The following is a 16,073-nucleotide window of genomic DNA, read 5'->3' as shown; positions in this document are numbered from 1 at the left end:
TGGTAGCACTCGTAACGTCGTACTCACGTTAGAGTTGCAAGATCAGATATCAATATGTGTGCAAAGGATTGTGTGCATGCAATATTTGTGAGACTATTGAATTTCAAGCGTTAGCATTCACACTCACAACAGCCGTTGTGCAATTATCCACTGGTGCCCACACTCAGTATCGGATTTTGTGACCAGGATCCTAAGATTACAGCCTGAAGGCGACAGGAGGATGGCGAATGTTTGACCAGTTATATATAATGTTTACCAATTATATCAAAATACATGCTATTAAAAAATCAAACATGACTAATTCATGTAAAATGTCAGTTTTTGTTACTTACAAGTTAAGAACTAAGCAAGTTGATCTGTCCCAGAAGACTTAAACTACTCCATGGAAACAACTTTTGATGATGAAAGTCAAAGTTTCATTATGGTTGCCAGAAGTATAAAAACTGGTAAACTAACGGCACCTTCAGTGGTTTCATAACCACTGCTCCTGCAGATTTTTTTTTTTTAAGTTAGAAATGTAATATTGATCCAAACTTTCCAGAGTTCCCAATCCTTCACATACATTTTGAAATGGAAAATAGGAAATATCACTTTGGGTTAATGCCAGATATTTCTGCTGTGGGAAGGGTTTAGAAAAAAAACAAAAACAGAAACTGGAAGCAAGTAAAACAGGGAAGATTAACAGAAAGCAAGAAACAAATGGAAAAGAAGGAATTAAGTAAAAAATTAAGAACACAAAGCAAGGAAAGAATGATCAATAAGAAGAGACTTTATGAAACTTTTTATGAAATAAATTTACATTAGAGAATATTTTAGAGTTGGGTTGTTCCTTATGCAATATCTCTGAATTCTTTAAAGAACCTGAAAATATAAAAAGGTGCAACACAAAATAGAAATGTAATTCAAGGCATGTCTCATTTTTACTGGGGTTTTGTAGAACGTGTAGTGTCAGCAGTGTCTGGTATGTGTTTAAGTGCATTCAACATTTAGTCCTTGATTGCACAATGAATTATATAGTCCAAGTCTGGTTTTAAAACACCCGATGCTTGAAGAGATTACATTTGCAGCGTAAAGAAATTGTAAAGAGTGACTGAAGGTCTTACAAAAAAACACCTGCAGACATATTAAATTGAAACCACTTCAAAAACCGTACAAACATGCTGGCTCCGGCTTTGCGTTTGCAACTCGCCGGTTTAGCGTCAGGACAAGTTGAGCTGAATCAGCACGGAGACCAGAAATGAGGAAATGTGCGAGTTTATTTACATTCCATGTGTTAGTATTGTACACATGGCTCAGTTATTCATCCATATACATTCAAGGAAAGCATGTGGCAGTCTACACGCTGCTGATCATAAGACGGGTTCTGTACAAAACATATTACAAAGCTGTGTAAGCCCAACCAGAGGATAACCGGTGGAACAGATTCACCAGGAGGTGGGAACGACAATCCAAACATTTTCTTTTTTTTTTTTTTACACAAGTCTATTTGAAATGACAAAGTGACAGATTGCTCATGCTGAAACAAAGCACAACAACACAAAATCCCCCATAAGGCTGTGGTTTACATGTGCACTGTTGCAAAAACATTCATCTGCTTACCTCAAGTAAATATGAAGCTAAATCATACAGTACATACAATATGCAATGCAGAATAATGGCCGATAATAACTAAAGTCAATAAAAGCTTAAAGCCATTAAAAAAAAAAAAATTAAAAAAAAGGTGGAACAAGTGCTTTCAATAACACTTTATTAAGAGGAATTTAATTATTCCTAAGGTGGTTTTTAAAGTGCATCAAGTTGCTCCACTAGAAAAAAAAAAAGGGTATTAAATATTGGCAACCAGCACTGTTTGCAGAATGCTAATGCGACCCGTCACTCCACTGATTTCTAAAAACACATTGTCACATTTTTTTTCCATTCTATTGTTCAAAGGATGATGGCACATAAATAGCAAAAAAAAAAAAACTCTTTCAGCATGTAAAGTCTCATCTGCATTAAATTTCACTTTGATCCACCACAAACTTGTACACCTGCATGGACTACTGTTGTTTTTTTGGCTAAATTTCCCAAACGTGGCTCCATTTAACTCCAGGGCCGTGTGGGACATAGAAGAATGAATCTAGCCAACAATTGTAAATTTTCTTTTTTTTTTTTGGTTAATTTTATCAACCAATCGCATTTTGGTCAACCTCAAAGGACGCGTGCAAAAATGACGTCGTGAAACGTCGACGCGGTCGGGTTTCTACGAGGAGCTGAGCCCGGAATCGGACTCCACGCTTCCGTGGTGGACCGTGGGGGCGACGCACGGCACGGCGGAGCAGGGAATGGAGTAACAGGAGCAGGCGGAGCTCTTTAGGGTCTCCTCTGTAATGACCTCTTGCAGGGAGTGCTGCTCTTCTACCTGGAAGATGTTTGGCTGCTCTCCTTGAGCATCGCAGATACTGGAGTGGAGGAAAGAAGGAAACAATTGTGGAGTTAGGATCAATTCCCAATCATTCCCGACATTCTAAGAAAATCCTCACAAATGCGTTGTGCTACATAAAATAGTTTTGCTTTAGATTGTTAGGAAAACACAATGTCGTTGCTTTACATAAATTCATCCAAGTATTGGTGAAATTTGCAAGTCGTATGAATCTACACTGTTGCTAGGCAGATTTAACAATCATATATCTTGAAAAGTTGAAGAAAAATAAAAAAAGGCAAGCTGGCCAGTTTGACTATCGTCTTACATTTTCTGTAAAAGCTGATGGTAAATCACCCATCGTTTCTCATGCATGTTAAAGCAGGTGAGTGATTGCACTGGTTGCTGTTCTGCCAGCAGGAATGAAGCTGGAATGACAACTTTTAATAGCATTCCGGGATTAGCAGGTTTACTCTGGACTAAGTGGCATCTTATGTCTGGTTTATTTGGCTGATTAGCTTTTGTACCGCCTGCAATTAAGCAGATAAAAGTCCTGCAGATGCATCCGAGGCAGTTTGACCAGTTGCAAGTGAGCACACATGGTTTGCTGCAGCAACACTGGTGCAAGTCTGCTTTCTGTAAATCCGATTACAAGCAGCAGTCCGTCATTCAGAATCTTTAGTTTCATGCAGAAAAAAAAAAAAAAAAGCCATTCGCTCTCTGTGCCAATTTTAGATACAAATTCAAACTGAAAAATCATGACAAACGACAGCGAGAATAAAAACGGAGGAACTTAAAAGCATTCTCAAGCAGATGTGACGGTAACAGGAAGGGTCCTTGTGATCATTAAAATAAACAAAAAAAGCTTCAAAATGATAACCATGGCAGCTGACCAATCGAAGACAACACAAGTGTGTTTGGAAGAAGAATTTTTTAAATCGCTTCAAAACTAAAAAAAAATATATATATATCATCGTCCAAGGTCTTAAGAAATACGATAAGTCAACCGCCTCATGTATCATTGTCAAGAAACGCTGCTGTGCTGCGGCAACGTTAGATGAGCAGGATTCACTCGGGTAGCATGTAGGACGAGCGACCAAAGACGAGCGGAGGGGGACAACGTGAGTAAATTAACAAAAAAAACAGGAACCAGAGAGAGACATTACAGGAATCTGAAGAACTCGAGTCAAAATATGGCAGCAAGCTTTCGCAAATTCTGTAAAAAAAAAAAAAGAGGCAGTTATCACAATGATGTAAGAGATTGGTTTTATTTTTTTTGGTTTTTTTGCTGTAACACATGAAAACGTTCCGGTTCCTACGATTCCCTCTGCTTTCTGCAGAAGTCTGCAAACATCTGGGCCGAAGAGCAGACATAAATATAGAGCAAATGTCACACAGCACGGGAGACACAGAGAAGTAAAACTGCCTGGCGAGTCGGCTCTGCTGTTGATGCAGCAGTTCTCTCCCCCGGAAGCAGAGGAATCTGTTCAACTTCAAATACTTTACATAACAGAGTCCTGGCACATCGCGTTCGTTCATTTCACGCTATGACTGGTCAATAAACAATCGAGCCTTTTCAGTCAAAGAGACAAACAGGTGCCAAATGATCCAAAACACTGCCAGTGGATTACATAAGTATGTAATCCTTGAAAAAGATAATAAACAACCCTGTTTATGTAAACCAGGAAGAATGGGAGCAGCCACTTGGATGTTGGCTGCTTAGCAACAGGATTTTCCTTAACCTACATAAAATAAAATAAGTGTGGCAAAGAACGTTTTGCTACTCAAGCGAGGCTGCATTTAAAAAAATAAAATAAAATAAATGGAAATTTGAAACATAGCAGCCCGTAGCATATATAGTGGCTTTCTGAATATGAGGATAACGTATTAGTACAACAGTAAAATCCAATTATATAAAGAACCTACCCTAACCATTACGTGATTTTGGAAAAGTGCATAAATTTGTAAGGCGTTTACCGTTGGAAATAAAGCACAAATGTTAAAATAACATCCTATGTCGAGGAGTACCTACTGTTAAAGCGTTCATGGCCGGTCTGACAAACTGTGCATATCATGTTTCCTGTGCTGTCGTGCTACAAAAAATAACTTTGCAATCTGGCAGAGTTGGAGCCGTGTGCAATCATTTCTTAAACTCGCCGTTCCTGGGTGGAGACGGTAATCTCAACGACTCACCAACGCAGCAGTGATTCACTGTCTGAATCTTATCTTCATAAAAAACAACAAACAAACTGCGATCTTTGCTAATCATCACCGTAAACTCATGTTAAACTTTAACCTCACCTGTCGTAAATGAGCCCGTCGATGCCCTGCTCTCTCAGCTTCCTTCTGTTTTCGTGCTCGTTGTTGTCGTCTCCCCAGCTGAACACCACCAGGCCTTTGGACTGGGCCTCGCCGATGTAGTTGAGGTGCTTCAGCAGCTCCTCGGTGTGAGCGCTGATTCCCTGCGAGGGCGAAACATCAAAGTCCAGCAAATAAGAAGATTGCAGTTTTCCCCTTAAGTGTATTATTGAACCTCCAGAGAATAAAAATCACTCACCAGGATGTTCTCGCTTTGAGCGAAGCTGATGGCGATCTGCGTTGTTTGGCAGCGCACGTCCATCAGCTCGGGGTACTTTTCTGAAATGCCCTGAGTCAAGAAAAGGATGGGGTACTTGTTCTGCTTCAGTCGCACCCTGTGAACCAGATTACACGGGCAGTTTAAGCATTTTAAATAGATCCTTCAGAAGGTGGCACCTGAAGGAAAAAAATATATATTTGAAGTGCCTCTGCTTTTACAGCGATCGTTAACGAGCCGCGATGTTTCAACTGTAAACGCGAGCGGCAACGGCGTGCACTTACATGGTGCAGATATCTGGGTCGAAACATGAGAAGATGATCCGCCTTTTCCCAGCCTTCTGCAGAACGCAGGTGAGAATGATGTCCAGGAAGGTGTTCATGTTGAAATACGAGGACAGGTTCCCGTCCCACGTTCCGTCCTGTGAAAAAAAGAAACGGCGCAACAAGAGACGTCAGCTTATGTTCAACGATTACACTTTGTTTCAAAGTCTGGTTCACAAGACGTACTTTCATTTGGCTGATCCATTTCAGTTCGATGTTGAAGCCAACGCTTTCTGGGACGGCTTGGAAAATCTTTGGAGAAAGCGCACAGAGAAAGGCGGCTACTGTCAGATGTGGGCTGCCTTTAGGTCAAAAATGATCATTACAACATGCCTTACCTGTGATAAGGAGGGGAACGGCTGATGTTCGTCAACTTCATCCTCATCCTCCAGGAGATCTTAAAAAACAAACAGAACGGGGGGGGGGTAGCGTTCACACGTCGTCCAAACAATTACGCAATATCGGCCGTTCCTCGTTTGTGTGAAGCAACATCAGTTAAACAAAGCAGCTTTTAAGCAGAAGTGAATTGGAGTCACTACAAAGGGGGATTTTTCTACCACGTCTGTGAGGTATGTGCAATCAAATGTTTTTCCAAGTTCAAACGTCCAGACGTTTGTGATTGAGTCAGTATTGCAAAATAGATTTGATCATTCTTCCTCTCTTTAAGCCCATGGATTTTGCTGTAGTCCTGAAGGAAGCATTAAAACTACTCTAAAACAGATTACCATAAAGGTGTGAAAAAAATAGATATTCGGTCTTTTCTGACGACAAACACGGGCGCATTTAAGATTTAATAAAGATCTCAGGTTGCCGTATGTTGACCTCTGCACTGCATGGCACGGTCAAAACCGCCTCCTATGACACGGCTCAACTATTATGTAAACAGCACTAGGTAGATAAGCTAATGAAATCTTTGCTGTATTTCTAACAAAACAAAAAGAAAGTGGTGAGGAACTGCTTACCTTTGTGATCACTTCCTGTCATTGCAGCGACATGGGCCAGCTGGGCAAAAAAACAAACAAAAAAAATATATATATTCATGCTTTACTGTTAAAGAAAGAAGAAACATATTACTCATGTCATCAATGATCCATGAGGTCGTTTCCGCTGTTGATATTTTCATCTGATCTACCAAGAACTCTTCAAATAACTCACCTGGTTCAAATATAACACCTTTTTCTAATCAACCATTGATTGGTTAATCCCAAAAAACAGTCATCGGGTCAATCCTGAGCTGTGTTGATGTTAAGTCAAGCAGAAAGGGCTGAGCTTTTCACCTGCTGATGTTAGAAGTGCTTTTTTTTTTAGCTGCAAATGCATATTTTGCCACAAATCATCAAGGTTACTCTACAGGAATATGTTGTTGGATTTTAGGTAATAAGATGCGTGTTCTCTTATTTTAAAAAAAGATGCTTGTTTTTGTTTATTTGCATCTTATAAAGTATTTCTAATATCGCATAAAAAGGCTTAAGTGGTTAAATGAAAAAGCTACAGAATGTAGCAATTTTTACTTTTAATCTGACTAATTGATCAAATAAAATCGATCACTAAAACAATCGTCAGCTCCCGACCTAGAGAATTGTCAATCGAACATTACTGTAATAACCCTAACCACTTCCTACTAACCATTTTCTGATCATAAGACCAACGATTAAATCAGCTGATAAACACACACACACACACACGCACACAAAAAAAAATCTTCAGTGCACAAAGCAGCATAACTTAATACCTTAGCCATATCTTAACATGACAAAAAACAAAAAAATATATATATACATTGTTATAATTGTTGAGTCGATGGTCAAGGAATCCTGCTTAACTACCTGAAGAAAAATCACTAAAACTGAATTCAAAAGGATTGTACGAAGGCATCTGGGTGTGATAGATTTTCTGTCAGACCCGGTCTGGTGACCTTCCAGCTGTCTGCGCAAATATTGTTTAAAGAACAGGGTCATTCTGGGTCGACCACCAAAACACAGGAAGAGCTAAAAATCACAATAAAACCCAGAATAACCACAAAACCTACAAGTTGTTAGATAACAGACGCTAATCAAGCAAAGATAGTTTTTAAAACAGGTCCTTTTAGTGCAGTTATATTCTCAGTCAGAAATTCACTTCAACAATCATCCAGACAGACAGAATGATGGCAGCACATTGACTACAGGCGCTCTAACAAACTTGTCTAGTTACCTTCAACAGCTGCAGCTGATCAAATGTCAGGTCTTTGACAGGGACCTCAATGAGCTCCAGAGTCTGGTCATTTTTCTACCAAGTCAGAAACGGAACAGTTAGCGTCAGACAAGCTTCTACGACTGTGGGAAAGAAAAAAAAAAAAAGAGAAAAAGACGTTTAACGGACCTTCTTGGTGGAGATGCAACATGTTAGATCGTGGTATACGATCGGCACCGAATCTTTGGAGAGATGAACGTCAAACTCCACAAAAGCTGCACCCTGCGCGTTCAAACACGTTGAAGATTTCAATGTTCTGCAAATGGCTGGATTTGTTGAGATGATCATCTCGCTGACTTACATGGTTGGCGGCGCTTTTGAAAGAAGCAATCGTGTTCTCCCGGACTTTGTGGTGTCTGTAAAGTAAGAACAGGAGCAACTGATGAGACATCTGAACCCGTGTATATTTTTCCACATCCAGAGACTCCTCCTCACTTTGTGGAACGCAATTAATTATACGTTTGAAACTAGCAAATTGAGTGGATTTGAAATATTTTTTTGATACAAAAACTACTTCTGCCATCGATAAAGATTGACGGACGGTCTCACTTGGCAGCGTGTGTGCTTCCAGCTCCTCTGTGACCCACGTCCACCGTGCTTCTCTTTTTCCAGTGCTTCGTGTACGACGAGCTCATGTCGCACTGCAGCTTCTGGATAGGGCGGATCACCAGGTAATCCACTGAAGGCATAAGCTGCGGTCAATGAGGCTGGACTCGACAAAAATCAGGATGCGCAGCATATTCCGAGTACTTTCAAAGAACCGTCACCTCTGACTTTCCCGATCGTCTGCCTGGAGTTTCGGCCCATGATGGGAAGCGTGGCTACGCCCGTGTCATTGCCGTTCTCCAAGAACGAGGAAGACAGGAGGCAGGCTGTCCCGACGTGTCCAGGGTGGATGTCTCCCTGGACCACGTGCTCGCCCAGATCCTCCTGCAATCACAATCCGGGTCACTATACGCTCTACAGCACATTCTGACGACTCTTCGCGGAGTTATCAGAATGTGGAAGTACCTCAAAAAACTCGAAAGTGAGCTCCAGGTTGTCCGGGTCCATGGTGTGGATGCTGTACTCGGTCCACCGACAGGGCTCCAGGGCGTAGCCGCACTCTGGCTGAGAGTGACGCGACTTATAGTCGTTGGCAGTGATTAAACTGATTTCCAGAGTTGTGGTCATCTTGTGCCAAGAGGAAGGGCTGAGTTCCTGTTCTTCCTCCTCCTCTTCTTCTTCAACACCCTCTAACGTAAGTTTAATCCTACATGCAAAATAAAAATGTCAAAATACAATCACACACTGAATTAAAAAAATAAATAAATCAAAACCTGACAGAGTGTTGCTCCATTTTAAATATAACTGCATGCACGTCCTGTTACGCTTATGTAACGGGTCAGTAGTTTGGAACGTCTCATGATGTACTCAAGTTAAATTTGAACTCTGTGGCATCCTCACCTGAAACGGGACTTCTTGAATTTCTTCTTGGTGATTGACACGGGAGGCCTCTTGGAATAGTGCAAGCGCAGTCGAATGTCCGTCTGGCATGTCAGCCATCCTGAGTCAACGCATTTCACCCCATCTGCGCAGACAGACGGCCTGTAAACTGAGGCAGCAGCGCACAGACTTCCTCCATCGTGAACGAAGCTTTTCCTCATCTCGTCACCAAACAACCAAAAATCCCAAGTTTCATTGGGCGGTACTTGCGTTGGACTTACAAAAAGTAGTTCTTAATTGTAAAATTGAAGCAAGATAATACGTGGCTTTGTGGTACAAACTTGAAAAGTGTCTCCTTTATTTGTATTCAGCTCCCTTTATGCCAATACTCAAAAATCAAAGTAAGCAGACTTACTGTGAAATCCAAATTCCCCATCGTCAATGTTCTGCTGTGCAACTGCAAATGAAGAAAAAAAGAAAACAAATTTTTTTTATGGTTTTGCAATACAACATCAGTTGAGGTCATCAAACCAGAGCAACCTTGGTAGTTAAAGAAAACATTTTTTTTTTTAACTCTTAAAAAGTCGGATTCAATCGCTCTGCATTTGAGTTGCCTCAACTTAAAAAAATCGATTTATGTTAATAAGAACTTCCATATTTAAAGTCAGCATACGGCATAGGTTACTGTAAAACTAACAGACAAATTAAAATAAGGATACATCAGCAAGTAGCAAGGCGATACTCAATAGACACCGAGCAGGGTGTGGACGTGGCTGCAGCTACTCTTCCTATCTGGCTCATGTTCAAATGGCTTTTTGCTTGCATAAAGCCCAACACAATGGCTGGCTAACTAAAAAGACCTAGAATAACAGGCGATGGATTCTGCTGCACTGCAGTGTTTTCCTCTGTGGCTGTAGACTACCAAGTAAGCGCTCTCACCAATCCCTCCCAAAGCATCCACACAGCGTCAAAAAAAAAAAGCAGACAGCTAGGAATTACAATGACCTTTTTTTTTTTTTTTTTTAAAGGGGGAACACTGCAGTTCATTGAAACTTTAACCAAAAAAAAAAAAAAACCTTTCCTGAGTGGATTAAGCTACAGTGGATCAGGAATTAGAGGTTTGAGTACAACAGACTTTACCAACCAAAACCAAATTGTTTTTGTTGTTGTTGTTGGTTTATACCTGTGGGGCTCATCGTGCGAGGCTGATGATGGGTCTCCCATAAATTGACTATCACTTGACATGGGCCACCCGCACTCTGCAATTCCAACGTTGGGTACAATGTTAGGATTTTCAAGTCAGATACACATGAACTACCATTCAAACTGGTCGCAAAGACGCCTTTGGACCAGAGAGCCAGAAAGCGGTTAGAGCTCGTACAGTCGCCGATCCGCCAGCTGGATCAAGCGCAGGCAGCGGGTTGAAATCTGAAAGGTGGATTTGTTAGTGAAAGGATACCAAAAAAAAAATTTAAAAAATCCTAGCATTGTATCTTTGTTCAGATTACCGTATTTTCCGCACTATAAGGCGCACCTAAAAACCTTTAATTTTCTCAAAAGCCGACAGTGCGCCTTATAATCCGGTGCGTCTTATATATGGACCAATATTGAGCCACAACAGGTCTAGCAACTACAGTAAGGAGCTGCCAACTTCATTTTCGCCGGTAGAAGAAGCACGCAGTGCATGCTGGGATAGTTGTCAGAACCCTGGTTTGTTAATAAAGTTTGACTGACTTATCTACCTACGGACCTGATAATCAGGTCGCCTGCAGATCATTTAGCACCACATTCTTCACAAACATGCTGTGCGCAAGCGAAGAAGGGTGACCGTCATCCGGCCACGCCCCGGCCCAGTCGCGGAAGGCTCTCCTTGCCGACCGAGGAGGGCGGGCGGGGGAAGAGAGACAGAGACTGCAGCGGCAGCGTGTCGGTTGGTCTGTGTTACCCAGAAAGCAGTCGGGCACAATATCGCAACACCAACACCATGAGTGAAACAATGACTGGGGCAGCCTACTATATAAAGTACTCGTGGACCATTACTTTATTATTACACATCCACATTTGTACGGGACGGGTGGCAACCCTAACTGTAGCGTCTTTTCTATGCGCCTTATAATGTGGTGTGCCTTATATGTGAAAAAAGTTTTAAATGGGCCATTCATTGAAGGTGCGCCTTATAATCCAATGCGCCTTATAGTGCGGAAAATACAGTATGTTTTTTTTTTTATGTACTTAAGCAACAATAGTGCAGGTATATGGAAATTATTTTCAGCCACTAGCTTTATAAGTTAAAAAAAATGATAGGTTCTTTAAAAAAATAATAGAAAAAGTGACTTCACCCTGCTATACTGCTGGAATAGTCAAAACACCACTTTTAAATGCAGAAACTGGTAGGAAACAACACAGACCTAATATAATGAGATATCATACACAAAAAATAAGAAAACTTAATAAAATTCTGTGAAGTCTTAAATAAAAATAAGTTCCACCGTTGATAATAAAATGACCAAAAAAAAAAAAAAGGAACAACAAAACTCTATCTTGGATCCGGTGTTTAAACCGCTGTCAGCACTGCCACGTGTGAAACAGAGACAGACATAAAAGGACTTGACAACAATCCTACCACCTTACATCGTTTCATTCCAAGTCAGGAGGAATCCATTTCAAGTTAGTGGTGACTTTGAGCAAAAAAAAAAAAAATCAATAAATTCGACATAGAGTAGTAATAAAATACTGCCTTTATCTCTGTTGATGATCTGCCAAAGTAGAAATTATGTCATGAAGTCATACCGGATTGAATATAATGGAGCATACATAGAAATATAAACCTCGTCAGCTCCTTTTTTTCCCCCAAAAAAACTTTTTGAAAAGCATCAACTACAACGGCTATAAAAGCGTACGTGCACCTGACACAAAAACACCAAAGAAAAAAAAAACTCACCTTTGATTCCAGGAAGAAGCCCTTAAAGTAACGATACGTGGAAACAACCCCCTTGGGTACAGAGATCGTCACTGCCCATGTGTGCCTGTGATTAAATCAAGACATCAGAGAGGGTTTAAGGTAAGCTATATACAATGCACATATTATTAACAAACTTCAAAACGAATCAAGATGTAATCTTGATTCACATACCTTTCATCGCCAAGAGGATGAAGAGTCACAGCTTTCTGATAGCTCCAGTTTCCCAGAGCCTCACAGCTGCCGACAACAGCAATCACCTCACCTAGGAATGGGATAAATAAAGACATGGAGCACGTCATGACTGCCGATAGATGCTATTGTATTTATTACTTTCTCAATAGAAAGCACGTTGTACTAAAAGTTCTTCAATGCTGCAGAGTTGGGCGACATAGATTAAAAATTAAATCCGATTCCTTCGTACCAGATCCGATTTCAATTATTAAATTTTTTTTCTTTGCTCGTTTTTCTTTTCTGAAAGACAAATTACAAATCACATAAAATATCTTTTAAAAAAAAAGTGTTTTTATTTCAGTCATCCCTTCTGTGAGATATACAACAGAGTACCAGGGCCAGATATGAGAATTGTTGTTTGATTACAAGAATACAGTCAAAAGCTCAAGATAAAAGTTGTTTCAAGGAGAAAAAAAAGCTCAAGAGTTATCAGAAGGTGACGCGACCAGCTCAGTTAGTGTAGTTATTTTTTTCGAAATAGACAGTTGTTTGCACAATCATTTCAAAGTCCTGCATTTTCATTTATTTTTCATGTTGGGAGTTCTTATAAAATTCCTACTTCATTTCTCCTAATATAACAACTTTACTCGGATATTATTATGAGTTTTTTCTAGAAATTAAAAGAAAGAAAGAAAAAAAACCTTAGCCCACCCCTAATATTTTACTCACAGAGTTGACCTGAATTTAAAGTCCACATAAATAGAAGCTTTAAATGTCAGGCGTGGTGACAGTTACTCCCAAAATGAAATCTTCAAAAAAAACAAAAGAATTCGGTTTATCGCCCAGCCCTACACCATTGTAATTTTCTCAGAAAACAAAAAGGATTTATTCAGACAATCTGTTGAAGAGCAGGGAGTGTTCAAACATAAGACAACTAAAGTAAAATTTCTAAATTATTCCTATGCGGCCTGGAAGTGTGTCCTTAAATATTTGTTTCTTTTTTCCTTGTATCCTTTCACACTTTTGTTGATTTTGCTCAATTATTCTTTTTTACTCTGGTCTTTTCCCCCCCAGCCTGACATCAGGAGAATTATTGTGTAGGAGCCATGAAGTTTTAAAAACAACAACCCTTCTGCTTTTTAAAAGTAGGGTTTTTTTTTCATTTTATTTTATTTTTTTACCCGTTTAAAATACCAGAGTAAATTCAGACATACCTGGAGTGGTCTCTCCCCTGATAGTCAAGTTCACCTGGCTGGTCTGCATAGTTGAAACGGGCAAACACGGACAATGGCGATGCAAAAAGGCTGCAAGACAAGAACAGGGTTTAAGTAAAACAACCTCGGTTTTCTTCCCCAATAAGACCACCGAGAGGACAGAGACGTTGCAATACTGGCCACGTGTCTACTGCAGACTGAAAATAACAGCTTTCCCAGTAATAATATTCATGACAGCTCAACTCCTCCAACAGCTTCAGACAAACACGTCGCATCCAAATTGTACAGTTATATACAATACCAAATGGAGCGAAAATAGAAACGGCTGGAAAACACATCACAGAGAACTTTGCAAACCCGGATATATCCATTACCTTCTTAAGTCCTAAAGTTCCGGCCCGGTTCTTGGCACTGCTGAGGGATTCACAGCAAACCTCGGTTCTTCTATCCGGCTGAGTAGCATCGGTTTGGACCAGCTGCCTCAACCACTGCCATCGCCGTTCAGTTCATCATCCTTCAGTTCAAGACGGCTTTAACCGAAAACAAATAAAGATGTTCCGAGAGCAGATTTGAGCCCCGGAAATGATCACGCTTAATCAAAACCTTCCATCCCCCACGTTTATCCCCAGCAGTGGAACGAAGACGCGAAACAAACCGCTTTTTCTTCTTCTTCGCGGAATGTGTAATAATCATCATCTAATAATTGAACCGAATCGAACAACAAACTTCCGGTGAATGAATTTCAACTTAAAATCTAGCCGAACGCTCACAAATGTGTTTCTACACTATATGAACGTTGTGTTTATTAAGATGGCGTTTAAACATTTTAAAGTAATTTAAAAGCCCATTGAAGACTTTTTTCTAGAGAGGAAGGAAATCATCCCTGTGCCTACCTCCAGGTCTCATTGACGGAAAACGTGGGGTACACCTTAAACAGATTTCCAGTCCATTACAAGGCAACACAGAGACACACAAAACAAAGAAACATTAACCCCCACGCTCATACTTAACGAAATTTTAGCAAGAAAAACAAAATAAAATAAAATAAATGTACTGTTTTAAATCAATTCGACTAACTAAACAAAAAAACTTTTACCTTTTACTTCACTTTTACTTTGAAAGCATTATCTACACTTTCCATGTTGCTTCCGCTGCGTACTTGAACTGGTTCATACCGCCCTGCTCCGGATCTGCGGCGTTTCCCTATGATGCATTCAAGTTCCTTTACAATAACAGTTATCAAAAATGTTATAAATACCAAAAGGTATTTAAACAGTTAGAATATATGTATGTATCTCAAACAGGATAGTGGTAACACAGAGAAACATACTTTCTTGTTATAAAGAATGAACATTTTTCCCAACCAAGAACATTGCATTTCCCCCAAAAGCGTTCCGTGATATATATCCTCTTTTAATAGCAGGTGTAATCGTTTTTAGATGTGGACTTCAGATGGCATATTGAACAAAATTAACTGAATATGTCACTCTTCCTTGTCAAGTCCAGTCAGACTCAAACTAAAAACAGAGTTTCTCATAGATTAAGTTACAGGATTAAAGCGGAATTTACGTGCTTCTCACAATGCAACACAAACTAAGTTTGTTTTGGTTTGCCCAAACCGTGTCTGTCTGGGGATTATTAACAGATGGAAAGTATTTATTTGCACTGCACAAAAGTGACGACAACAACATGCAACATGAAATTCACAGAGATCATTTTACCAACACATCGGTTTGTCGTGCAAATGACTCGTTTTGGAATTCATTGCAGATAAGCCCGATTTGAATAGGAGGAAATGTTTTTAATAGTGGGTGAAGTCAATAACACCGCACCCTTGGTGTTCATCGAAAGTGCAGAATGATGTTTGCTGTCATTCCCAACCCAACACACTTAAGAAATCGTATCTTTATATCTCCATTCTACGAAAGCGTCTGAAAGCCGATTAAAAATATAGACGATATGAGTCAGTCGTTTTTGGCTGCAATGGCACACTATCGTATTACGCAGTAAATTTAGCCTTGTTCTTTCACCATCGTACAAGACTTAAACGTTTATAATGCTGTGGGGGGGGGGGGAATAGATGTGTAATGTAATTACATCTGGTCAGCTGAAAGAAAAAAAGTCAGCTGGTGGCTTAAACACTTATTCAGGATTTAGTTCTTTGATTTGTTTTTCTTCTTTATGGTCATACAGTATTTCACAAAAGTGAGTACTCCCGTCACATTTTTGTAAATCTCTTAGGCTATGTTTCCACAGGACACTGAAGATATGTACTTTTATACAAAGCAAGTCAGTGTTTGACAGTGTAAATCTGTTAACCCCTTAACACAACTCAAACACGCTGGCAACAAAAGTGAGTACACCCCTAAGTGAAAATGTCCAAATTGTGACAAAAGCGTCAGTATTTTGCAGCCCTGCCTTGAGTGGAGCGGAGTTCGTAACATCAATGAATACAGCTACAAATTTTCATTAATTATGATACATTTTTTGATGTGTGTTTGATGGAAATAATAACTGTTGTTTGTGTTTCCTGCTACGAGAGCACCATGTTGATATTTACAAGAATTAAAATCATGGTTTGGTCTGCAGCACCCCCTAGTGGTTATACGAAGTTTAAACACCATACAACAGAGTGCACACTGCAGCATAAATGTAAAATAATCCCTCTTCCAGAGTTTAAGTTTGTTTACAATTTCAGTCATTATCTGAAAAGAAAAAAAAAAAATAAAAAAAAAAAAATATATATATATATATATATATATATATATAT

The 16,073-nt window shown here is 39.8% G+C and overlaps 1 protein-coding gene across 2 annotated transcripts; it reads right to left on the bottom strand.

Annotated features, from left to right (window-relative positions):
• Nucleotides 1-1,238: 1,238 nt before the first annotated feature.
• Nucleotides 1,239-14,029, bottom strand: gpcpd1 (glycerophosphocholine phosphodiesterase 1). Of its 2 annotated transcripts, XM_008398305.3 has the most exons (21): nt 13,678-14,029; nt 13,304-13,393; nt 12,090-12,180; nt 11,898-11,982; nt 10,140-10,215; nt 9,372-9,413; nt 8,978-9,101; nt 8,543-8,783; nt 8,299-8,461; nt 8,081-8,210; nt 7,833-7,887; nt 7,661-7,753; nt 7,493-7,567; nt 6,262-6,301; nt 5,638-5,696; nt 5,486-5,551; nt 5,261-5,397; nt 4,959-5,094; nt 4,703-4,863; nt 3,568-3,617; nt 2,161-2,441 (listed from the first exon to the last, which is right to left on the bottom strand). In XM_008398305.3, the coding sequence occupies exons 2-21, from the start codon at nt 13,350-13,352 to the stop codon at nt 2,398-2,400; spliced, it is 1,917 nt and encodes a 638-aa protein (XP_008396527.1). In that variant the 5' UTR covers nt 13,353-13,393; nt 13,678-14,029; the 3' UTR covers nt 2,161-2,397. The 2 variants fall into 2 exon arrangements, with proteins under 2 accessions (XP_008396526.2, XP_008396527.1); XM_008398304.3 differs by lacking the exon at nt 3,568-3,617 and having other exon boundaries at nt 1,239-2,441.
• Nucleotides 14,030-16,073: the final 2,044 nt, after the last annotated feature.

The sequence above is a fragment of the Poecilia reticulata genome, chromosome 21 (assembly GCF_904066995.2).
Source record: "Poecilia reticulata chromosome 21, P_reticulata-male-v2, whole genome shotgun sequence".
Lineage (NCBI taxonomy): Eukaryota > Metazoa > Chordata > Actinopteri > Cyprinodontiformes > Poeciliidae > Poecilia > Poecilia reticulata.
Note: the sequence above shows the minus strand (reverse complement) of the source record. Positions and strands in the feature narration are given on the sequence as shown.

What these genes read in the sequence shown, in the direction of transcription:
- gpcpd1 (XM_008398304.3), bottom strand. Translation starts at nt 13,352, where the DNA reads ATGCAGACCAGCCAGGTGAACTTGACTATCAGGGGAGAGACCACTCCA. An exon ending in TTCAAGAAGTCCCGTTTCAG is followed by an intron (nt 8,784 to 8,977) that starts GTGAGGATGCCA and finishes TTTTGCATGTAG; the next exon opens with GATTAAACTTACGTTAGAGG. An exon ending in GACCCAGATATCTGCACCAT is followed by an intron (nt 5,095 to 5,260) that starts GTAAGTGCACGC and finishes TCTGGTTCACAG; the next exon opens with GGTGCGACTGAAGCAGAACA.